The sequence below is a fragment of the Pieris brassicae genome, chromosome 6 (assembly GCF_905147105.1).
Source record: "Pieris brassicae chromosome 6, ilPieBrab1.1, whole genome shotgun sequence".
Taxonomy (NCBI): Eukaryota; Metazoa; Arthropoda; class Insecta; order Lepidoptera; family Pieridae; genus Pieris; species Pieris brassicae.
In genome coordinates, this window is record NC_059670.1 from 3,184,208 (window position 1) to 3,211,739 (window position 27,532).

Consider the following 27,532-nt stretch of genomic DNA (forward strand, 5'->3'; position numbering starts at 1 on the left):
TAAAGATCTAAGCTATCCTATCTCTTAAGTTGGACCAGATTGCTCACGGTGTGCCAATTTAATTAAAAATCGGTTAAGTAGTTTAGGAATCCATCGCGGACAAAGAGCGTGACAGGAGATTTATATATATTAAGATAATTTAAATTGTACCAAAATTATATTTTCAATTGTTCCGTTGTTGTTTTGTAGTCTATTTTAATATGGAATTTTATTTTAAAGAAATTACAATGAGTATAATCCTTATATATAAGTACTATTTACACATCCTGCCAAGGTAACTAAAGAGAAATCTCATGCAAGTTACATTTATAAATCCTAATATAATTAGTAATAAAAACGGTAATAATAATAATTTACTTGCAAGAATTTTGTACAAAAATGTTATGGTGGTACAATCTAGTTCGCATAATGTTTCCAAAAATAGTACATTAAGTCGATTTTGACAACTTTATTAGGAAGATCTATCAATGTTTTTGGTAAGCCCATTTGAGTGCTGTCATATCTACATACATATATCATAGGCTTTACATATAGTGCAGGATGTGTGTAGCACACGAGCGCACCGATGTTCGGGGCCGTCCGCACTTCCTTTGAACCTGCGCCCGTGGGCATTTGTACCTATTTTATTTTGACCGGACACGCTAGGGTAACCGACAGACGCTACATAGGTTGGAGATGCTTTTGTTAATTTGTTTCTGTATGAAATTAGTGTCTCCACAAAAGCAAAACACACACCAGCTCGATAAAAGTGGTCAAACAGACAAGATGCTTATCTGATGTTAACTGATACCGTCACCGAGACTTATACTGCCAGGAAACTCAGTACTTCTCTTAAAGGACTAAGTAGTTTTGTTTCGAAAATACGACGGAAAGCTCCATAAACAGTGGTTGTGAGCAGCAGAAAATGCCGCAAGATACGCTCAGTTGGCATGGTCATTAATAACCTTTCCATATATTAAGCTATTTGAATAATTGAGACACTTTCGTGACTTGAATCATTAGATAACGGATATGAAACAATTTCATTTGACTAAGTCGTGGTATTTATCGAATTGACGGCCATTTAGATGATCATCATAGATCAGTTACCTGATTGATACTTACAATTTAATGACAAATATATTGAAGTAAGCTTCAATAGCCTGAACTACCTTAGCCTATCTTAAGATAGATACTCGGAAATCGGCCAACCCTTTAATAATCAATTTGCCAACCAACGTTATTATCAAAACTCTACATAAAGAAAACCAAGTTACCTTTAAGCTCTGGGCCTTCTATCTTCTATCTGTTTCGTGACAATTTGTTTTTTAATCAGCCTTCTGTGCCTGACAGACGCCGTTGACTTTTTGGGTCTAAGGCAAGTCGAACGAGTCTTATATACGCACATAGACAGAAAGTTCGTTGGTGCATGGCCGGGATTCAAACCTCGAGATTCGCACGCTGAAGCCACTTTTATGGACTTCACTGCTGTGCATACCCACAAAAACCTCACGGCGCTACCAGCAATCGCGCGAGGCAGGATACGGTAACAGCGTAGCCTCGTCCTCATCCCACCACGCGATTAGCCGTTGACATCATGCCATGGCATAATGATTGTTAATGAACCTTGGCACAGCAAGGCCCACTCACATCGGCCAATTTGACCTAATTTGATTTGTGAGAGCTGAGGGATGTTGGGTACAGTGCTTGCAAGGATGCGTCAGCATCCCTTCCTTTGGGCGTATGATCCTCTGTTCCCCCGCTGATGCATCTGCGTTTTTAGCCGGCTTTTTCTCTCTGTCTTCTTTGCCGATGAGTAGGGTTATCTATGATACAAATTTAATGACGTGGAATAAGTGATACCTGTATCTTATATTGCATTATAACCATATTTAAATTTATTTTTGCACAGGATTACACAACGCATTGCACGATGGAGTGGCGAGCGGATGAGCTGCGAACGACCTCCCTGGCCCTCTTCTGGATTTCCCACATGCCGTCAGTATTCGTCCTTGTAATTGCTACTCTCACAATGTTGGCTGAAGGCACTTGGCCAACACTGCTTCAGTCTACGTAAACTATACCTAACCTAATGTCTAATATATTCAGAAATTATGTAAGTCATGCGTGACGGACCAACTAAGCACTCTGACTAAAAAACCAGGAAACAAATTTTTTTTCGCATTAAACATTACTTTGTTGCACGTCCCAACTTCGTAATTTTGTAAATAGATTATGGCAATTTGGTAAAGAAATTGGACCTTTCCAAAGAATTCTTTTATTAAAAACTTTCGCAATATTTCCTGCCCATTAATATTTATTCATGGTTTTGTAAATATTAATCGCAACTGAATTGATTTTTTGCATTTTAATGAATTTATTGAGCGCCACGTTATTGAATTATTTCGACGGTAAAATGGAATTCGTAACTTGGTACAATTAATTGAAAAAGTTACTTTTTATTTTCTTAGTTAAATAGAAGAAAATTAAATTGACTGGCTTTCTACAGTAGAGAATATTTTAAATTGAATAAAATACAAACCTTTGCAGAGCACTTTTTAGCGATTTGAAAATAAATTGACAGAATTTCTTGAGTTCAATAGCCGGCGAAAAAAATCCATTTAATGACAGACACCATGTCTTTGGAATATATTACAATTTTCTCTCTCAATTTCTCAACTCTACGTTTCCCTGCTGACCAAAGAAGAAGAAAGAAGTTTTTATTAAATGTGTTGTACGTATATCAAAGAAAATATCTTGAATAACAATTCCAATATTTCTCTCGTATCTGCTTCGTTATAATTTTCGAAGGTTCAGCTGCCTGTGGCTGCCGTTGCCATTCTTTTGTTTTAGTGTGCTATGTTTTACAACACAATTATGTTTACGCCGAAATATTACAAACACTGTGCTGCGGTGAGCATTTCCGTATGTTCGCCAATCGATTGCTTGTCAACCCTCTTTTCACGGATAGACGAGCCTTCATTGCATCCGAAGGGTTTCATTTAAGTTTTCGCCAATTCAAGTCACGTACTAACAAAAGTAATTTTACGATACGGCGATTGAATTTATCAGCCAATAGATAATCTGACGCCTGGGTAGGACCTCGTGAATACGCGGAAGTAGAACTTGTTCCATTAAATCGTTAGATTCAGTTTTTAAACATATCATAAAGTGAGCGATCAAGGTTCTTGTTAAATAGTGCAGCAGCAGCGTTGGCTAATTGGCATAGTTTCGGTCCCCAGCTATGTACTAATAGACTTTCCGTCTATGTGCGCATTTAATGTGAATATTTTAAAATCACACACATTCATTCAGGGTGTTATTTATGTTACTCATTATTAGAAATTACTAGTTATTTATAATAATAACATAAATAACACAATGAATAAAACATACCCACAGTAATGCCTCAATGAGGGGGTTGAGCAACTGCAAACATATTTATACAATCGTCAAAGATTTTTGGATTTACATTAGAATTAGTAATATAATGATAATGATACGACCTGTCCTTATAAATACATAATACGAACCCGTCCGAACTCAGAAGGGTTGGCTAATCTTACAAAGGGTAGTGGTTTGCGGTCTGAGACATGCGGGCTCTTTTAATTTCAACTATCCTGTAATGGGGTTCACTGTATAATTATTTGCGTTTTATACTTGTACATGTTTTCATAAACCTCAATAATTTTGTGTATTGTTTTATTGCATTGGAAGAAAATTTCGTTGCTATTAATTTATAGAGCTACGTTTTTGTCATTTGTTTTGATTGACAAAGAAAAAGCTCAAAGGTTTGGAAATATTATAACTGTACAATTTAAACTAAACTATAGCTACAAAAATGAATACCTAATTTACAATTATTTAGGAAATTGTAAATATTAAGATTATTATTATAAATATAAATTTGACGTCATCTACAGTAAGAAACTATAAATAATTTTCCAAACAAAATGTAACGGTTTTGTCAGGTGTTATATAGATGGCACTTTACTGTAATGGTGAGTAAGCGTCATCTATTGAATGTATATTAAAATAATAGAAAGATTACAGCGCCATCTATCTGCAATATATAGCACTACTACAATGGCAGTTTGTATACTTATTAAAATTATATCAGCGCCATCTCTTTGAAATTTATTAAACTAATACTAAAACCCAACTTCAAAACATCATTGTTGTTACGAATTATTTTATTTATAGTAACAACAAATAAACAATGGCGTAAATACTTTAAGTCAGTACTTTAGCGTTTAGTAAATTTTATAAAAATAATTGAGTATTTAATAATTCGTGTTATTTTCCTTGAAATTAAATTATCATTTTAAATTTAATTCTTAAGCTAGAAAAAAAACGATAGGTCACATTTATAGATGGAATTTATTTCTCACTATGTCAATAGATTATAGCATTTAAACAAACATAAATGTAGTTAAAATAAACGTCTTTATCATCCATCGCAACAGTTCTAATGGAAACAAAATATTATAATCATGGCTTTGTTGTACCTAAACTTACTAATCAGAATATCAGGCTCAATATGAGCTATCACAATTCTCCACCGACGGTCCTTCCCACTGATATATAATTGACAAGGTTGAATAGAAAACTCAAAAATATCATCAAATTATTTATTTTCAAATTGAATATCACAGTAGGCAAAGACCCGGCGAAAATCTGAAAATTACACTACCGAAGCATGCAGTAACGCAACTTTACAACTATTAGGTATTTCTTAGTGAAACGATTGCGATTATATAGACATTATAATATCATAGAATTTCATTTCAATGTTACGTTACAAATTGTACCATTTTCAGACTCGCATTAAGACACATAAAATACTGAATCAAACAATTATATTTACAGATATTCCACTGATATAGTTAAAATACAATTGTATACATAACTTCGAAAACTATTTGATCGATTTTCGCCTATGAATACGATCACGTCTAAAAATAAGTTAATGTTCTTCAAAATGCCCTAATTAGTCAAAGATTACATTAACAAGGCATCGTGGTTTTCTAAAATAATTATTGGATTTTCGTTACTATTATGCGCGACCGCATTTTTCTAAGTTCATTCATAACTTTTAAATTAATTAAACTAAATCATTTGACTATCACACATACTTTCAACAGAACAACACTCGCAGAATTCAATGCACTAATACTTATTAATACATCTAGACTTTACATCACAATGAAGTGCTGAAAGAAGACTACTAATATTGGTCAAGAAATAATTGGTCAAGAAGATATGTTTAAAGAGCCGTGCCGACTTAAAATTTGATATTCGAGTTAGATATGACTTGGAGAATTTCTGACAACCGTGGAGCTCATAGAATCGCTAAGATCAGCGACGAAGATTCCTGCTTCTGTGCTGTTGTATAGGTGCTTAATAAACGTATATTTGCTTCAGTTGAGGCTTGAGCTCAGGTGGAATAGTGTAGACTTCTTGTTCGGGCTTCTTCTTTACTAATCTCTTCCAACGACCGCCAATATTCTTGCGTAGACTGCGGAAACTCGCCCGCTCGTTACCGATCGGCTGCATCAAGTTGTCCTGGAAAGAGAAAAGAAAAATTACATACAATATAGAACCAATGTGGACGAAAATTTCTAGGGATAGTCGTAATTAGTATTAGTTTATTGTAAGCCATAAAGGCTCAGGTAAAACAATGCACTAAAGAAAAGGTAATTCCTAAAATTCAACACCCGTACAATAAACCCGCTAGCGGCTCTAACTGTTCCGTTATCGTCCCCAATGCATTTATAGGTGCATTTGCACTGCAGTAGAAACAACTTCCAGTAACACAATGCGCTCTTCAAGATATTTAAAGCAACACGACGGTTGCCATCCAAACATAACTACAGACAGAAGGCCATCTTGTAAACGTTAAATATTATTACTAAGCATCATTCCAGACACATTCTATTCAAGACCAGTTTTGCTAGTATATTTCGGATCTTCGCCTTACGTGTAACGGGCATATGAATTATTTTATAAGTGGTAATATGTAGGAAGCTGGCAACTAATCACTGAGGCCATACGTGTGTGAGGTGAGCCTTGAATGCGATATAAGAGCTGTATTAGCATTCTTTGCTTCCTTGTGCCGTTACAATATGGGTGGTCTTGAGTATTTTAAACAGTGAAATTGAACGTTCAATTGTTTCGATATAGGAATCGGACCGTGATATTTAGGTTAAAGTTTTACGATATGCTACTGCAGCTGTAGTATTAGTCTCCTTTGTTTGAGGAAAGAAGGTCGAACGGTTACAACATGTTCGCCTTGTGTAGCTTTCTACTCAGTAAGCGTGTCCCGACATTTAAATTTACTTTGCACTTAGACGCTGCGTGTTCGTGGTGTAACCGACTCTCACTAGAGTGGGGCGTGGGACGGTCCCGTCACGTTTCTATTAATTATGCTCACGCTTTCCATATTGTTATTTGAAACTACTTTTAACTGGAAACGTAACTATTGCGCGCTAAATTTGAAACGGGGTCAAGTATAACTGATGTAACCGTTTTTAATTTAATTCAAAAATATCATTCATGTTTTGTAAATTCAGTAATCAGTAAAGTTATAATTTAAATATTTACTAACCTGATCATGGGGATAGACGTAAGGCGGAGGCAGCGGCGGTGGGAACTGCCACAGAGGCTGCTGGCGGAAGGCAAGAGGCTCGGGCGGTGGCTGCGGTGCAGAGGCCTGGAGCACAGCTTCAGCCGGGTGTACTGAAGCCGAGTGCTCTTCCCTCTTGCGCAGCTTACTGTGGACGATGCGAATCGCCATCATAGTACCGTTATTCCCAACCATGGTATCAAAAGAGTCCACGCAAGAATAACTGAACACACTGGGCTGGATCACAGGCAAAAAGTTCCAGTCGGGCAGTCACAACATTTCACAATTTCACTCACAGCCGTATCGCGGTCGGAACAACGCGTTTAACTAAGAACTAATTAAATAATTATCACAATATTTTATTAAGTAGAGCTATTGCACTATCACTGCTGCTAGGAACGCGCGGTAGGCCGCGTTATGCGAGCTTCAGCTGCGCGGTGACTAGAATGTTATCGTGAAGAATGGCCGGCAGGTGCCTAGCAAAGCGCTCGCTCGTGCCAAACGACCTCTACGGAGTACTCCATGCGTCTGAGTTGAAGTGGAGGGGCGGCGATGGCTTTTATATGTTCGCCTCTGACGCGGCGCCAGCCGCTGAAAAGGTGGGCGGGGTGCGGGTGAAGGGGAAGATACGTCGGTTTCGCTGTTTTCCGCGAAAACCAACGAACATTCAATGCTATCGAATGGTCTACTCCCATAATACAATCGAATTTATTGCTTGACGCATGGATCGACACATGGATATTCCCAGTTAGCGATAAAGATTTACGCCATGTATTTTCTAAGCAGCTAACCTTCACGTGTTAATTATATATCTGCAATTAATATTGCTACACATTCTTTGCCTAGACACAGCTGTGAGTGAAATAATTAACGACCTCGAACACAAAGTACACATATTCTTGCGTGGTAACTGCCGATAAAAATACAATATATTAGAAAGTTAAAATGGAGAGAAAAATTATGCTCGCCAATAAGTCAGGTCAAACAGGAAACTTAAATAGAACATATATAAAACCATAGTTTTATCAAGCATGGCTTCAATAACAGTCACGCCTCGAACACTTCATCTAAGTAGGTAATCGGACGAGCCCGTATTGATTTTGATGATAAAATGTACGCAAGGGATAATAGCATACACATTTCACCATCAAACTGAGTTCAAAGTCCGTAAAATAAAAATATAGAGAAATCTCGTACCCAGTACACGCCAGCTGGCTCTATGGATCAACGCGACTAACAATAATTTTTGCATCTCTTTCTATTTTATTTGTGTTACCATTTACGAGTAAGAGAGGCGTGTATTTACAATGTTCTACTTGAAAAGGCAAAGTAGGGTTGCAGGGCAAGGGAGATGGCAAGGTACATTGCCCTTACTCCTTAGTATGTTCCCGCTCAAGCAAGCCTACGGGCCTTTGACTTGTGGAAAAAAAAACACAGGTAGTAAGTCATTATAAGTTGTTACCCTTGAAAACGTCTAGAGGATATCGTCAACGTATATAATGACTTAACTTTTTACTTTGTTTGAAACAGTCTTTGGCAATTTACATCGCTTGTAATTAATGTTTTGAGTTGACTAGGCACGTTTCAATAAGTTTCACGTATAATGCAATACTATAGAGGATGCGTTCATTCCATGCTGCGTTTTAATAATTTCTGGGTAGTATTGTGTCATCTCCGTTGACAATGCCACGCTTTGATCTTAAAAGTATGTGATTGATTAAAGTTATTTTATTATAACCTACATATTACAGTTAAAGAGTTAAGCACACACAATTCTTATAATCATTTTTATACCTATTATATCAAACGAACTAATTAAGATAAAAAGGTAGCAACATATTTCGATTGAACTTTACTTACGTCAATCAGAGGCTATCGGCGTTTCCCATATACATTTTTTAAGAACATCACGTTCAATACGACTGAATTTTTAGTAAACATAAGATAATAGGAATCTACGTGACAGAATTATGTTCTAGAAAAATTAAATAAAAACTAACCTTAAAATTCCTATAGATCTGTCATTGACGTCAATATTATATAAGGGTCAATATGGGAACATTTTTAATAGAAGTTATCGAGAGCTTGATAAATAAACTAATGGCATCGTTGATTGCGATCAATAAATCCTTAATGTCTATTGAAAAGTTAGAACATTTAAAGGCAGGCAAAATACAACTGAAAGATTAAAAGTAAAATGTCCGATTCTCATTAAAGACAAAACTTTTCAATTTCGAAATTAGAATAAAACACATTGACACATTAAAAACTCATCCATAAGTTGTATGTAATATCTATTGGCTCTATTTTGGTATACAACAAACACGTCAAAAGTTTATAGAATATATTCAAGTTGACAAACATGTTTCTTGGTTGAAAATTTCATTACTAAAGGGGAGTTTATACAAAGGTGATATGGATTAAAAATTGTAATTGACAATTGTATTGTTGTAATTGTACATGACTATATTATAATCCCTATGGTGATTATGATAATTATTTAAATTGTTATCTTGTGGCCTCACTCGTATTCTCTTAAGGTTTGTTTATAAAGAGTTCTTATGTTTATGAATCTGAACCAAGCTGTAATATAAACTTTATGGCATAGATTGTGGGAACTTCTCACTAGTCAAAAATCAATTAATTGGAATTCAACGAATTGAACTCAGGAGTGAATCGATTTATTTAAGGACCGAAAGTCATCTGTTCAAACGGTGTTTTTTGTAAACCAAAATATTATGGGTTAGGGCAATGGTCAAAGTGAAATTTGACATTTGACATTACCTTGAACGTGCGGATATCGATCCGTTTCGTTAATATCTTATTCCTTCATAACAAACTTTTTGTTCGTTATTCTGACTCATTCAATAGCATTGTCCGGTTTAAAATAGAATGTAAAGTTAATTGAAGTTTTATTTTTACATTCAACTTAAATCGCTTAGGTTAAATCGATTTAAATAATATATTCTGTATTCCAAAAGTATATGGCAATGCTGTTCACAAGCAAATATCGAGTGATACGTGGAATTTACCTTGACCAGCTAGAAGTCAACCTTGGTGCATACGGTTATGGTCGCGAATGGATTGTACATGAAGTTGAATAAAATGTATCAATTTGTTAATCATTTCTGGAATTATGTTCCCGATCATGAATCAAACAAGACAATTACCCGCGCTCAAAAGGATTGTGTTTGTTCCTTCCGCAAAGGCAGACAATGGTCTTGTCAACAGAGAGCACGATCAGAGAGTTGTGTCCAAGCAACACGCCGACTTCGCAGTTTTCCTCTTTACACTTCATCGCCTCTAAGGCGATCGGAGCGAAGAGCATCGAAAGGCGGGCACAGACACTTGACACGCGCTCGTTTGGGCGGCAATATGACGCTCGAGTCCCGGCACGTTTTGGCGCAGACTGCCGATCAGCCGGCGGATTTCATACCGCCGATGACGAGCGTGAGTATTTGACTGGCGTCGACACCACGCCTCGCACGGCGCAGCGGTGGGTGGCGACTGAGTACGCACCTCTCCCGTTACCTCATTGCCATGATATGGGGACTCGACCTCGCTACGCGAAAGCCCTCCGCGGTCACGGAGCGTAACACCAAACAACACTTATGAACCGAATAACAGAGTTACTTTAATTCAAAAATGTTTGCGTCATTGTCACCTAAAAGATTCGTCTCGCACGGTGTTACAAATCGCTACATTGTTTCAAAGTCTGTCATGTTTGTATGTAAATTTCCATATTTTTCGAGCAATTGTGCGGCACAAAGGCGCCATACAAAACAATGTTTGCTAAGACACATTTGACAATTGACAGTTGCATATTGAATCAATAGACAGGATACGTTAGTGAAATTCTCTATACTATTAATGTCTCTTAGAGAAAGTCTTTTAACAAGTTTCAAAACTTACTTCTTCGTTACTTTCTAGTTGGCGAAACTCATACGAGGACACGAAGCTCACGATTAACGAGAATCAGACGTCAGACCTGTATGTTTTGTGTTGATTACTTAAGAAGATTAAATAATATAAAAAATGTTATGCATATTCCTAATCGTATCCGAGAACAAGCTACCACAGTATGTCCCATTAAGTATTTACTATAAATCTGAATCCCGCTCTATTGTAACCTAGTTTTCGACATAACTTTTGGAATAAATGTAAAGTAGGTATATATAACAAACTATGCATGTATTATAAAAACTCACCCTATTACTTCCACATGAATGATTCCATCGAGCAAGTTTCAAATATCCGTTTTGTAAAAAACTTAGATAAGCTTTAAACTAACCATAGATATACGACTCTTAGATAAACAGAATTTAACGAGAGCTGATGATAGTAGCCAACGTTAAACGTCGTTTGTGTAGCGTTGTAAAATATATAGAAAATTTAATGATTTTAAACCAGTCATAGATTAAGGACTGTTTTTGAAGTGAAACTGCTTTATCGGCGTTAAAAAAAATTACAACACATTTTTCCGTTACGCGCCATCTTTTTCTTGTCCCTACCACGGTTGATTCGAAGAGATTCGATAACAAAAATATATAATAACGATAACAATGATAGTAATAATTCTATTACAATTAATAATCTTAGTAGTAAAATGTAATAATTGTATTATTTGTATTCATGTCTATAATAATAAAAGTCTTTTCTTAAACTTTATTTAACAAATTTTTGTAAAGTTACATATAGTAGATATTTTTTCGAAAATAAGGTCATATAGAAGTTTCACTTCTTACGTGTGTACACTAGTACACGCACACATTTTTATATCCGATATTCTATAAAATATATAAAGTAATCTAAATAATATTTTTTATAATAGTAGATAAGCTCAGCTTGTAACAAGTTTCGCAGAATCGAACTGAGGACCTTCGGATAATAGGCCTGCCAAACTAAGCTACCGAGACGGCAATTGTTATTTTTTTTATTACATTCAATACATTTCCTTGCTTTAAATCCGGGTCTAACAATGCCTACCTACCTAAGTTGATTTCAACAATTGTTTTATATTACCTTACATTAAACGCTTTTAGGAAACGCTACGGAGATTTACTGCTCTTTGAATACTAACGAAAATATACGATCTACTATCCAGACGCCAAAAATTGGCTCAAATCCAACGAACAGAGGACCTTGGTAGCCCATTGTATAACGTTTAATTGCTCGATACTGGCGTCAATTACGTATGGAGTCTTGGGACAATATGTAATATTACAATTATCATGGGAAATATATGCTTATATTTAAGCGGGTTTTGTAACAGAGAAAACTCATCGGATATAAAATGACAGTCCGTGAACTTATTCAACACATAAACATTACTTACGTTAAAATAACAATTGTAAAATTAGTCATAATGAAACATTTCATATCAAGTATAACTAGTTTGACCAAGAACTGCCTAATAGGGCTTCGAGGTACCTTATTTGTTGAAGTATCAAATTTATTCGTATAAGTAAGGGCTGGAACATAATAAAAATCTTACATCATCTATATATATAGAAGAAAGTCGTGTTAGTTACACTATTAAAACTCAATAACAGCTGAACGTGTTTGCTGAAAATTGGTGGGACCTTAGAACCGGGAGACAGGCATAGACACACAAAACGCAATTGTCCGCTAAATATTATGTATGGTTAAATGTGATTGAAAATTTGACAATTAGAAGTTTTGAAGTTGATCGGTTGATATGAACATTAAAAATGCCACGAGCAAGACGACCGAATCTTTCCCGACAAAGCCGTAATGCAATAAATGAGTGGCCCGGTTTTGATGAGTGTTTAAGCTCAGATAATTTACAATTACATGTTTTTTTTGTTTGTTTTTGTATTTAAGATGTGTGTACAGGACAATATCTGTACGGTGGTATGCTAGTTTGAAATATATTATAAGTACCTGTTAAAGAGACATACATTTAGCGGTCCTAATTATTTCGAATTAACAATCCTTTACCAATAGCAATCCAATGTGTGTACTGTACACACTGATAATGTTTCGTGCAAATTAATGTTACCAACATTCCGGAAATTAATTAGTATTCTGAAATCGTATAAATAGTATAACGGGAAATATAATATTTAATGATTAAAAATTGTACATATATGTACATACAAAAATGTAATATATTTCATATATATGTCTACTTACTTGTAAATTTGTTAAGTAATTGTATACAAAAATAAGATGAAAACGTTTTTAAAACAAATACTAACGTATTTGCAAGATTGTAGTGAACTTGAATGTTTCATATTTATAATTTATAACGTATACTTTTTTAATAAAGAATCCTTTGCATTTTGCATTTTTTTAAATAGGTAATGAATATTTGGGATGGTATGTACTATAAGAGCTATCAGTTTATTAACGAATGAAACCAATGTCAGTAAAAAAAACTATGTTTATTAGATATAGAATATAAAAAGACAGAGGGTGTAGGGCGAGAGAAAAAAATATAACATGGTATATATATAAGTAAATTAATTTAATCGCCGTATATAATAAATCTGATAGCACGTAACTATGTTTTGATATCGCGTTAGTATTCATTTGTATTATAATTGCTACTGTTATTTAGTTGCAAAATTAGTTTATAACCTTGATTAGATTGCTATTGAATGTTATCTTTTTAAATTTTGTTTTAAAAGACAAAATAATATGGTTGGAATCTTAAAAGTTCGGTTAAACACCGTCATTAGTTAATTATACATAAAAGGAATGGTAAAACCACTTAATAATCACTTTTAATTTAAACATTCATTGCATCAATAATTTTTTGTAAAAAAATCCATTTACAAAATTTGTATTGTTTCAAAATGCTTTTTAACAAATCATTAAGATTTGTACAAAACCGTAAGTAATAAATTTGGGAAAATTGTTTAGTATTATAATGCGTTAGGTCTCCGTAGTATGTTTAAATATGTAATTTTATATTCTGCATATGTGACATTGACCGTATAAAGACAAATGTTTGAATTATTTGCCCATGACCATCTATGGTTAACGGAATTTGTGTGCGTAGTAATTTTCCAGTATAAGAAAAATTCTTTATATTATTATTCTTAAGAAAACAAGCTAATTAATACCTTAGACAAAGAATACGATAATTAGAATACGTGGAATTTTAAAGTATTTTTAGTATACGTAGACAAAAAGATAAATGTAGTTTCCTGATTAATTTTGATTAAAATCTGATTATTATGCTTTAAGTAATTCGAAAACAGCTATTTAAAAATAACAATATACACACAATTTTGTTTTTATCAATTTTTTAATTACTTTTATTATTATTACTATGTAGGATAAGAATGTTGAGAATACTGTTTATTTGAATCCAATATAAATCCTAGTCTTACAAATATACATTCTACACAGCTATCTTAATTTTACGGCGTTTTAACCATGCAATTAAAATAGACTTATTTGAATAATTATAATGTTTGAAAGCACTTACATTCTTTTTATGATTTTGCTAAACGATCGTTTGATCACTGTCAAGAAGTACATTTTTTTCACTTTTTGTTTCATTTACACTTTGAATTAGTGAAGTCGAGATAAGAATTAGGAAGTAATGTAGTTAGATGAATATTTATCAATAGATCAAGACTTTTATATCACTAAAGCACGGATGCGCAACTCCGCTTGCTGATCACACTGAATCAATATAAGGGCAGCTGTTGTACGTTTAATTTTTTGTATCTACCTTCATTGTTTTGTGTCTTACCAATTTTGAAAGTAGAATAGTTTTCGTTCAATCTGTATAAGGCCGACGAGACGTATTCAGTATGGGCGTGTATAGAAATTGTATTTCAATATTAAAGTTTTTTTTTATAGAATAGGGGGAAACGAGAAAAAGGGCAATCATCTCAGCCCATGTACACCCATTTTTAGTGCGTGTGTTACATATTTGTGGGAGAAGTACACTCTAACATTGAATCGTTGCAGGTAAGTTCGGGTGTCGATTCCATAGTTCGGTACTTCTAAAAAAAATCCTTGTGAAACGGACTGTGGATCCAGTCATCAAGATATTCTTCATGAAATTTTGAATTGATATGGCTCGTACGGTGTTGAAACGAGGCAGGAGGAGGCTAAACAATTTTTTAGAACACACACCATAGTACACGTTGTAGAAAACGCACAGACGCAATGTCGAAGAGCGAATCAAGCTGACCAGTCGTTGAAGATTAACAATTCGACAACCTCTACGCTGAATTTGGTCAAACGGAAGAAGCTGGTATTTGGGAGCACAAAGCCAGCGTACAGCCACTATATAGTTTGAGAGTAGTTAAGACTAGAGCCAAGTACATTTAGTCCACTGAGCTAAACCTATTAGCATACTGACCCTGACTCATGTCGACTTTGGGTCTAAGATATGCCACGTCACTCACAAAGTTAGCTTTATCGTATGCACAAATAGTAAATGTAAAGATGGAAAAATCATCTATGTATCGTTCCACCAGAGTAACCTTTACATTTACAATACTGTACTTAAATATCAAACAATTGATCAGCAATAACAAAACGTTACGAACATATCCTTGCAGACTCACATTCTATTACCTTGACTGAACTAGACAGTACGTGTATAGTATATATTACATCACCAAACAGATGTTTAATAATTAATAATTCAAGTTAATTTAAGTATCCGAATAGATAATCGTCCCAGGTATTAAAACAGAAAAAGCGTAAAAAAATTAACGGAAAATGGATATTGAGTTTTAGTAAGCTAATTATTTTGGCAGAGTATACGGTTACCGGCTGGGAATGCACATTTACGAAAAGTATTCTGTCACTTTGCCAAGATCAAAGTGCAATTTCACAGTTCGAGAAAATTATTTACCTATGAAATAAAGCAGTCAAAGCACGCAATAGTTGCAGGTGGCTTGTGAATATTGAATTTAATATTATTAATACGGAATATTTTCAATGCATTTGTAATACTGGTTGAATGACACTTACAACAAAATACCTATATTTAATACTAAAATGACATTTTAGCGGTAACAATCACGCTTGTCAAGTTGCAATTGTCATCTGACAGTTGACAATTAACATTGTTCTCAGTGAATTCTGCTGGCATTGTGTTTGCCTCCAATAAATTACAAATGTAGATATTTTTGCTTGTTTTATAAACCTATTGTATTAACTGTTACATTTAATGATAATAATTAAAAACGGTTGAAAATCTTGAAACACGAGTAAGAACTACCTACCTGCTTATACTCTATTGTCCCAAATCCTTAGAAAAAATAAAGTAAATTGAGAGCTTTTGAAGGTTATTGTTGTATCCGTTCGTAGAATTTAAAGATCATACAGGTATCTGATTTTATCTCTATTGTCTAAAATATAAAACGTCTCTAAAGAGCACCGATTATGTACCACCGTTATAATGTTATTCCGTCTGAAACGCTAACAAATTCAATTCAATATCTTTATCCGCGTTTAATAATATGACCGCATATATAGAATTGGAGGATACTAAAATGATACTAGCCTGGACCCAATAATTGTTATAAATATAACAATCTACATACTGAAATATACACGGGAACGGTGAAACTTATACAAAACTCCGTCACTTTGTTTTTGAGTTACCGCGCTACACAGATCGACGCGGTCCGGAGATTTCATTTTAAAATAGAAAATCGTTTTAGCGAAATTGATAGTTACTACATATTTTAAATGTCCATATTTATTATGGAGTTAATTTGCTAGGAAATCTGCTGTATTACTATCTGGTTACGGTAAATAGTTATTATTATCACTATATTTCTTTTTGAAACCTTGTAACCAAATTTGCGATAATTGCTATGGGCATTAAAATAAATATAATGTCATAATTGTTAAAGTCAGTGCCTGTCGATATTAATACAAAATTAGAGAACGATCCAGCCGATGTTGAACATTCTTACGCTGGAGAAGAACCTACGCGATCTCCAGATGGATTGGCAATTTCGTAAAGGTGCCTAGCGTTGGACGCCAATGCCACCTAAGTAGTCAGTAAGTTATAAAAGTTGATTTGGTTCATAACAATAATTTTACGATTCGTAAGTGATTGAAAATCTTTTATCTTTAGTATTATGTAAATATATTTTATTGAGTATTTCTGGGATTTGCTTATCGATTACATAAGTTTATATTATTAAAATTTGAATTTTATATTCAAGTTGAATATAAAAAATCAGTTTAGATTGTTTTAGTTACATATAGTTTTTTTTTATACTTTACTGTTTTATGTGCTTAGTTTTTGTTTAAGCTGACTTCAAAATACCTTAAGCTTGCAATTTCTCTTGTTTTATGTATTTAAGTTTACAGGACGTACCTACTGAATAATGAAGATAGTACCACGATTCAACATTTTCGATTCAGTTTTATTTTTATCGATTTCTAACAATTCGTGTCTACCAAGTAATGAGCATATGGAATCCTATATTATATTTCTGGGAGATTTCAAAAGATTCAGAAACAAGAGTTAGCGCTTTCTGACTCCCGTATGTTAATTTTAACAACGTATTGAATTATGACATTCTGAATTTCACTCTAGAGACTAGAAAGAGACAAAAAAGTTTCCAAAGAATGTTTCAATATATTTTGTTCATTATGTAACTTTTGTAATATTTTCAATGCTATTTTTTATTACTTAAAACATATTTTCTATATTTACAGGTATAACAATATACTGTAACAGATTAAATGGCCAAAGATATATGTTTTAGAAGACTAACTTTCACCTGCTTTAACCAGTTTATCTAGTCTATACGATGGAAATATCGATTAATATTCTCTCAGTCTATTACTTACTTAATTGTTAGTGCCAGAAGAACGATTATAAGTCCCACAAGAGCCATGGCAATCACCACTCCGCCAATCATGTAATTCGCATCATTCGGAGCATCTGTAAAGAAAAATATTCAAATAAAACACTGACTCTTAATAATCTATAACAACTTGGCAATCGCCTACCTTTAATGAAAATGACGTAGATATGTGTCCCAAATCATATATATATATATATATATATATATATATATATATATATATATATATATTTATATATGTGCTTACAATAAACAAAAAAAACTAATATAAACTTGACTGTAATAAAACTGAAGTATGAAAACTTACTTCCCTTAACCCAACCTACTGTATTTAATTTAGCAAACTAACTACTTAGAAAATACTAAAAAAATATTTTCAACAGAAAATCCTGTGAAAAATCCTTTCACGTGAATTTTAAACCGAAAATATTCGTAATAATGTAAAGACAAACCGTAATTTTATAAAGGAAATCATTATTCTAATAAAATGACCATGCAATTATTATGTCCTTAAGGAAAAACACAATACGTATTCGTGGAGGAAGCTAATTTTTGTTTTAATTGCTCGGATGACCAAGCGTTGTTAAACGAGTTCCCACACCCATCTCATTAGACGCACACTATTATTTTAGCACTGATGACAACCTTGAAAACATTTCCATTTAATTAAAATATCCGTTATTTCCCAAATGAATACTAATTTATTTTTATTTTGTCTTTTTGTTTTAAACAAAAAACCATCATTGCTGGGCAGCCTGCTATCAAGCGAAAGCGGAAATTAAAGTTTGATAAGTTCAAATTAATTGTAAAATTTAATTGCAATCACAACTGGATCAACTTTTACTCATGTTGTAGCTACTTGGGTGTCGACTGTCACTGCAGTAATCGTACGACATTTTATGACGGCTTTTATAAATGGAAAATACCAGATCGATGTGAATCCTAACATTTCTAAACGCGAATGTTTCGTGCAAAACTTGAGTGAGTCATTTTTAAATTGTTTAACCAATCTTTAAGTAGCCGTACCCTAACTAGCTGGTGCTTTATGGAATTTTAGATTTGAATCAGTAAAGATTACATAAAGAGGTAAATAACGGCTTATTTATTACCTATATTAAATATATGACACTGCCTAGACGTGAGCATTATTTTGCGTATGTGCAAAATATAGTTATCTGAGTATCCAATATACAAGATATTAATAATAAACAGTTTTATTACTAATGTATTGTCTTTATTTACATCAAAATATCACAAAACAGGAGAACAAAGAAGACGACGGATGTAAACTGTTCAAAGCAGTTTCATAATAAATTACTCGAATTTATATAAACCAAGACAAATATTTTTTTTATTTCTGTAACTCAACTCATAATTTACGATTCACCAACAGTAATTTTGTATACGGCTTGTCTTGACGGTCATATAAGTAAAAACTAGCCATTGAGTTCTGTCTTATAAATCGTGTACCAGGGATAGTTTTATATCATAGTTACTATTTTATACGTAGAATATAGTAACCATTGTAACAAAGTACCGCCTCAGCTTATTATTTAAATAATGACCTGTATAGCTTAAACTTATTTTAGGAAATCCATTTAAAAACACCGGCGCCAGGGCAACTTGTTAAAGTCACGCGTGGAGTGTGGGTGCAATGGACCCCAAAAGCATCTGATTAAAACTAACCTAAGATAACATCAGTGGCTTAAAACTTGTTGCACTAATATTCTAAGTAGCGCAGTAAGAATTCTCAGTAGCGTAAACATTTTGCCATTTTTATAATTAAACCAAGATAGGTTATTGGCATCAACGATTCGTTACGGAAGGCTAGACAGTGTACAGTTAACGAGTTCCTATGAGAATTTGCGAAAATGTTGATTATATAATATCTATACTTTAAAGCCAACTGTAAAAACTAATTGAACGAATACCAAGTAAAGTCGTTTGTTTCTACGATAACATACTGCCAGTATGTTATCGTAGAAACACATATAAAATATTTAAAAAAAAAGCTTGTTATTATCCTTACTATTCTATAAAATTCTCACTGCACACAAATTCCCGTACCTTTGAATTCATAACAGAAAGACATTATTCTGAATTTGTTTCACTGACGCTATTTTTAATTATAAAGCTAAAGCTAAGCCAAAATAATATTTTGTTGGAAACCTATCTAATACTTTACGAGTATATATAGTGACGTTATTATTAAGCTAAATGGATCTCCTAGAAACCGTCCAGGTTAAATGGCTCAATGGGTCGAAAATATTAAAAATACAATTAGGAACAATTTTTGAAAACTTTTGAAATTTCCAGTTTCGATCAAAATGGTGGAAAATTAAGTAGGTAACTAAAACGTGTTTTCATTTAACAACAGAGGTTTTTTTATTTGAACTATTCTATAAAAGCCACCCGAACTGAACACAATTCGTGTATAACACTTGAACTACTTGCATATATAATACAAGTTAGAATAAAATAAAGTTAGAAGAATAAAATAAACAAAGACAGATAAGTATATGCCGAGTTGAATGTGTGTAAAAGGTGTAAAAGATAACCTAAAAACTTAAATTACACGATGGCCACGGTTGCTTAATAATATTCGCGTTTCTGTAAAAAAAATTACATAGTACTGTCTATAGACACTTAACGCTTAGTTAATACGTAAGCAAAAAGGAAATATTATTTCAAAACCACAATATTATTGTAATTTAAAGCTTGTGGTAGTAGCCACATGCGGTGTATATTGTTACATTGAGGGGCTAGAACGAGGAGAGCTATTGTAGAATTTTCAATCTTAATCCTTTAGTTTAAGATTCTAATTTAAAAATAGTGCTACAAATAACGTGCAAGCAAATTGGTACTATAGTTTTTAGAAGGATATTTTATGTTTTTTTTTTTTCGTTTTTTTGTTTATAATTTAACTAAACCGACAAATTTCCGTTCCTTTGATTCAATGATAGATAGACATCATTCTGTATTTATTTCACTGACACGTTCTTTAAAAGCATGGGAGTCTGAGGTAAAATAATATTTTGTTGGAAATCTACCTAAAACTTTATATATAGAGACTTTATTATTAAGCTAAGTAATCAGCTAAGCTAAGCTATCAGTGAGTTCAAGCACGGATGCTACTATATACAAAAAATAAAGCTTTTAATTAAGATATTTTTTTTTATAACACGTTGTGAAATTTCCAGTTTCTGTGAACATGGTAGAAAATTGAGTAACTGAAACGTGTTTTCGTTTAACAATCGAGTATTTGCATTAAATAGTTTGATTAGTACAGTTCATTGTCCTCTTAGCAAAGTATTCGCAGTAGTAGTATGGCAACGTACTAAAATTTACCAGGTTTTCAATAGATTTCTTTAAATTGACCAACTAAAAATATTCCATAATACACTAGTATTAAATTCAATATTTCGGTTCTGAGTTCTGACAATGTTAAGCGTTCGTACCCCATAACTGTATCTACATTTTGCGGAACTGTTTAACTTCCATTAGCGATGGCGTTTGCGAGTCCAACTTCAATGGTAAGTGTTTAATACCACCAGATTCCAAGACGACTTCCAAGGAAATTAACCTACTGGTTCTGGTAATATATATAAAAATAATTTAATTTAAAAGATTTCTCCATGAAATAAATTTAGAGCGTAGAACGAATAAGAAGAACTCTCAACGTCATTCTGAAATCGCCTAGTATTTGGTTTTATAAAGTGTTTATTAGGAGCTACAGCTGTTGTAAGGAGGTGCCAATTCTTGAGTTAACCATTATCGGTGTGTCAGGATAGCCAGGCTGGCTTAGTGTTGGCTAAGTGCATCGGCCTTTCGGTTAATGCACCCGTCTTTGTCTAAACTAAGGAATTGGTTGCGAATAGCAACAGAGCTCCGACACGCGCTCTTGAAATATAATCCCGCTACAACCATTTGGTCACGCTCTGGTTAATCTATAAATAAATAAAACCGACAATCCAAATTGCACTAAAATGGTATTTTAAGTAAAGTACGGTGAAATTATATACCTCCCTCAACAGAATATAACTTTAGAGAACTTTATATATAACTTTAAGAATATAACTAATACAACCAAAAAAAAAAGAAAAAACTAAATATAAAGTTTTAGTGTTTCATGTATACTATTACAAACATAGTAGTACGGTAGATAAGTAGATAATATAATACAAAAGATCTCGCCAATAAATACGGCATAAATAATTATTATTATAACAATGAACAAGGCCTAAGTAAAGTTTAATAATTGTTTTCATTTATTCTTAAATGAAACGAGAGGATTTAATAAATATTCTCTTGTCCACTCCGAATTGCAGTTGTCTGGGATTTTATAATTTGGCGTATGTGCAAAGCATTTGTATCGTCTTTTAATCTCAATAGTCAACAAATTACTTTTGTTAGTAATGAGAATAGCACATGTAGAAATAGTTGTATGAAGCCGCAAAAATATGTTGAAGTTTCTGGTGAGTTCATCAACTGGACTATAACGTCCATCCATCGTTTTAATCGGATATTTTAAACGTACAGTCAAAATCTGTTCTATCAAAGGGACTACTGATATTTAGTCGTAAACCGATAGTGGTAACAGCCGGTGACGTTGTTATTAAGTACCTAATACATAGAATTCAGACGGGACCTTTGATTTTAGTCAATACAACCGGTATTTTGTTCTAAACGTCGACTGTAGTTATATTAGCAAATTATTTACAGATTTTGTTAAATATTTTTTATTCCAGGAAATTAGGTCTAATAAATAAAGACAAGTGAAATTGATACCTGATCTCAAATGCATTTCCTAAACAATTGACACCTTTTAAGTGTTGTACAAATTTGTTACCACTTGTGTCTTATGCGTCAAAATTTATATCTTTATCAGTGACGTTAGACTTATCAAGTGTTTTATCAAAGTGTAAAAATTACGCATATGTTGATTACATTTTCTCATAGTTCAAACTTTTAGTGTTCTTTTCTCTTAAATATTTTATCGTCTACTTAACTTACCGGTCCACTGTCACGTTTATAGGTAATTTTATTGTGTCATGACATTGTTTTCGCATACATCAAATGTACTTTATATTTTGTTTGACTGTTTTTCTGATTACTATACTGTTTTGTTTTCTAATAAATAAAAAAATACTTTTTTTTAAGAGGTTTTGTGGTTTGTGTCGAGTTCCACAATCCATTGGTTCGTAAATAGAAAAAAAACATTAAGTTTTAATTAAGAACAATTCTAGGAAACATAAATTTAAAATCTAAGAATACAATTACACATTTATTACTTTGCGATAACAAGCGTGTGTACTACGCTCAGAACGCCATATTGCAACGTACACTTTCGTTGCACGTGTAACCTTTATAATGAAGGCTCGATCGATATTGACTGGACTTTGTACTGTGTTCTTTATACAAAACTAGGCGGGCTCAGCGGTTTTTCGATCGCCTGTTCGAATTCGGTTTTTCAGCCGCGGTAATTTCGATACATAAACCCCTTCCTTCATAATGGAGTTTCCACTATTTAGTCAATTTTTTTTCTTCTAAATCATAATAGAAATAGATACAGGTGTATTGTGATGTCATATTTGTATAACTACATTTATACTCCATATGCAGTTATATTTTTTTCAAAAAAACAACGATGTGTTTAATTTATAAAGAAGAACTTTTAAGGACAAATTTCTATTGGTAAGTTTGTTAAAATCAATGTACGTTACGATTTTTTTATGTTCATTAATAGTATTGTATTATTATTTCAGTTTCTTTCGGCGTCAGCTGTTCTTGCATAGCGGATTAATAATAAAAAATAAATTTAAAACCTTTGTACAGTTAAAACCGTTTAAGACAACATACGTGTTATATTAATCAAAATCAAAGGTTCCAGTGGGTAAAAGTACTTAATGACAACGTCATCGGCTGTTACGGCTATCGGTTTTTACGATCAAATATCAGTATTACCTTAAACAATACTCGCTACCACAACAATAATCGCAAATATATGTAAAGAAATAAAATATTTCTTAAATTAAATTATCTAATTTGTTTTTACAGCTGTTCATTTAATTTTGTTTGTTAGTCTGTGGAAAAGACGCCAGTTTAGTTTGTCTATGTATATGTTAGTCATTTTAATTCGAATACGAATTTTTTGTTGTGAGTACATTTTTGATTGATTATAAAAGAAATAGGATAAAAGTGATTTTCAACTGAAATAACAAACTCTTATTGTTGTTTCTTAAAATAAATATTTTTGCAACACATTTGAGTTAACTCCGTTATATAAAATATACAATTAATTGATTCGATGTTTCTGGTGTATAGGTGGGTTTATAATATAAAACATACAAAAAGCTAGTATATAATAGACTTTATCCAATAAATAAACCACAAAAAACCCTTTTAAGTGATAACAAAATATTACTTGTAAGACTATTTAGTCGCAATCGTATACCTTAAATCGTTACTCGTACAAAACGTCATATACTAATCGATTATATTGATTCGACACAAGTGATAGGTATTCAATTTACAGTACACGCGTGGTATCTGAATTAAAATAAAAAACTGAAATCTTTTCGAAATAAAAAGTTGTGTATTAAGTGAATAATTAATCACGAATTTTGGTGAAAATTTTATTTATTTATTTAACCTAATAATATAATTACATTAGAACCACTGTGGTTTGTTTGTCTTGTTTACTTAAGTCCCCCCTCTCCCTAGTGGTTTTTCAAACGATTGTTATTTTGAACTCATGGTCATTTGAAATTTAAACTCACTCACTCACTCTAAACTCAAGGGAGTTTCAAATTATCGAGTGTCGACTATATCATGATTGAACTAAGGGATATGGTAAAGACGTAATTTGTACTAATGTTGTTTGTACTGTTAATATAAAAAAAATGTTGTCTCGTTCACATTTTAAAAGACTGGACGTATTGCACTCTAGCCATAGTTGCCTAGGCCTATGACCTTAAAATATCTGGCAATGCTTTCCATAAATACTTTCCCCGATATATAAAATGAAATACAAACATAAAATTTTACTTTATACAAATATACATTATCTATTAAATAAATTTGTATTGAATTATTAAAATTTATCTGTTTTCAATATGATAATATGCAATATAAATAATGTGCAAAGAAATAGTTCTTAGTGAAAACCAGTTTTCACTGGAATAGTACTCCAGCTATCGGCTATTTATACGAAACCTCAACATATCATATGACAAAATCAATAAATAAGTATTTTTCAACAAAACTGATTAGTTAATATTATTATGAAAAGTTTATGAAGTATTAACTAACACGACATAGAATTAACAATGTTATTGATATATATTTTTTGCGACAGACAATACCAGACATCATTGAAAGATCAAGAGCAAGTGGCAAAGTCTTAGTTCATTTTGTTTATATTAATATACTATAATTCTACTTTAAGTTATAATTGAATTTATGGCATAATAATTTTCTTTATGTAATGGAATAACAAAGTAAATAACAGCCACCCGAAGTGAAGCGAAAACGTATGTTTGCGCTGACACGTGATATAGTTTAAATGAACTCGTGCATCCCATTAAAGTGTCATCTATCAATTTCTTAGGTGTATGACGCGAGAACAACAAAAAAATTCTAGTGTTGACAGTTGTTATTTATCACTTACAATTTATAAACGTTAATTTATTGTAATCTCTTTTGTGGTATGTAAATCGTCTTAATTGTATTCTAGCCGTTATAAGTGTGAAGGCCATAAGCTTAGTGCGAAGAAATACTGCTTTATAATTTTAGAAGAACACGATAACATACGTCTTATTTTGTCAAAATAATCTTATCCTGTCTAAACACAGATATATAAGCTATAAGCTTTTTATAGAATAGGGGAGCACACGACACTATGGCCCGCCCATAAAGTAGGTACAGTCGTCTCAGTCCATGTACACACATTAGAATTGTGTAGTTCGCAAAAGAAAGTCTTGTGAAGCGGACTGTGGCAGACGGCCAGCTATCAAGAAGATGTTGATGAAATGCTTATTCCATCTCATTATATGACGAAAAGATATTGAAACAATAAAACAAATCGAGTTTTGTTTTGTTGAAATTTAATAAACTCCCATTGGTTATGGTTCATTGTGGTGGTTTGAAAAATATATTGAAACGACAAAAATATATTATTATGTTTCATCGATTTATTAACGGCAAATATATCTCGTAAGAACTAATAGAGAAGAAAGTGTATGTAATGCGAAAGTTAGAATTTTGCATAAAAATCTAGTTATTATACAACGAATGTAATTTTAAACCGGTGGTTATTGATCAGTTTGTGTGTCTTATGGTAATGAGTTGCAAGATAACAATTGAATCGGTGATTTCTCATTTTAAGACAGTCGACGTTGATGGTGACGTTGTGTTGACGTAGTCTGAATAACGTAATATTTAAATTATGCATTGGGTATTTCAATGACTTCATAATAAACCGTATATAATGTGGTTGGTAGACCAAGTTTCTTAAAGGTTAAAAATAATCCAAAAACCCTTATAATACCATTTCCAGTTGATAAGGAAAAAGTTTCGAATAACATTCGTGAAATGATAGCTTTGGTGTAGTATTTACATATGGAGAAACAATTGACTAACGGTGTTTTTCCAGTTCCAAGCCCAATTGTTGAAGCGATTAATACTAAAGACTAAACAAAAAAATGTGAATGTGTTTTGTTTTTCGCAATAAGGTAAATGAAAAAATCTTGATGCCTCGGGATCGTTCGTGATAACCATGGAAACGCGTTTATTCTACATTATGTAAAGAGATTAGCTCCCACTTGCAATGTGTAATTGTAGAATTATAATAACGGTTGGAAATTGATAATATTAAAGTGGTTCTTATCGCTTTATTAGTTTCTAGTATATCAATTGCAAGTGCATGCTTTAAATTACACATACAAATCAATATTTTTTATATATACATTTACGACATATCTGAATTTGTGTTAAGTAAAAAACACATTTAAAAAATAGGTTAACCACAATTTGTCTAGTTTTGTAGCTTCAATACCATAACGTTTTTCTATGCATTGATATCTGGTTCGCTATCGCAATGCCTATTGATAGTTATCAGTGTTCAAAAAAGGATAAAGTTTTAGCTATGGTTTTGAATGAAAATTATTTTTTCTTAGTATGAATTATCTTAAAAAAATACATTTTGTTTCACAAATATTTTTGTAGTTAATCTTCATCACTAATAAGACGAAAGACCAGGCAATTTTAGAGAGTACAGTAATTTACGCCCACTAATGAAGCTGAACAATTGACTCAAATGAAAACAAGATTGACAGTCGTAAACAGAACTTAAGTAAGTGAAAGTTCCTTTCGACCTTTTGAATTGATAAATCGATGTCAAAGAGATCTTAACTGACCGATTTGTAGACAGAGAACGATTGCTTGTGATATCGCAGCTGCACTTCTAATAATCGAATTGTATTCGATTTAGGTCGATTGCTCTTGCTGGAATTTTTTCAATGTTTGTTCGGACATATATATATATATATATATAAAACTAGCTAGATTATTGCAATGTTCGGACAATTGTAAATTGAAATGTTTGATAACAAAGTCAATATATCTATGTACAAAAAAGATTTGATTTGTTACTACTAGAACCACTGTGTCATAGTTTCTATCATAAATCAGTTGTCAGGCATATCATTATATCATTCATTCATGTAGGTAACTCAATGTACACTGAGTATGTAAAAAGATAATTGTAAATTTAAATTTACTGCCAGTTCTTAAATCAAGGGCGTAGAAAGGATAAGAAGAACTGTCAACAAACTGTCCGTCACTGTTTTTAATCCCAAGATTATTTATTCATGAGATTCAATTTTCAATATTCAATTGTTTTTAATGGTAATAAATACCCTTGGAGACTTGTCTAATGACTTCATTAAACTTTCACGCTAAGGGCATAGGAATTGAAATAAAAAAAATCACTTCTAAATCAAAGGGCTGCAATATACTTGCAAATGTGCAGGTGTCCACTGACGACAGCAAACACATAATTAGTGACTGGGGGGTCATTTAAAAAAGTTAGCCGTAACTTTCA

The 27,532-nt window shown here is 32.7% G+C and overlaps 1 protein-coding gene across 3 annotated transcripts in view; it reads right to left on the minus strand.

The window, feature by feature from the left end:
• Positions 1-4,340: 4,340 nt before the first annotated feature.
• LOC123710666 overlaps positions 4,341-27,532 on the minus strand; it is a 144,382-nt gene continuing 121,190 nt past the window's right edge. For 2 of the 3 annotated variants that reach the window (XM_045662713.1, XM_045662714.1), the window contains exons 4-6: positions 17,414-17,507; positions 6,587-6,752; positions 4,341-5,544 (exon numbers count right to left, since the gene is read on the minus strand). In XM_045662713.1, the coding sequence (XP_045518669.1) occupies positions 5,380-5,544; positions 6,587-6,752; positions 17,414-17,507 (425 nt within the window). In that variant the 3' untranslated portion in view covers positions 4,341-5,379. Of the gene's footprint in view, positions 5,545-6,586; positions 6,753-9,774; positions 10,108-17,413; positions 17,508-27,532 lie in introns of those variants that run through there. The other variant, XM_045662715.1, reaches the window with a different exon arrangement.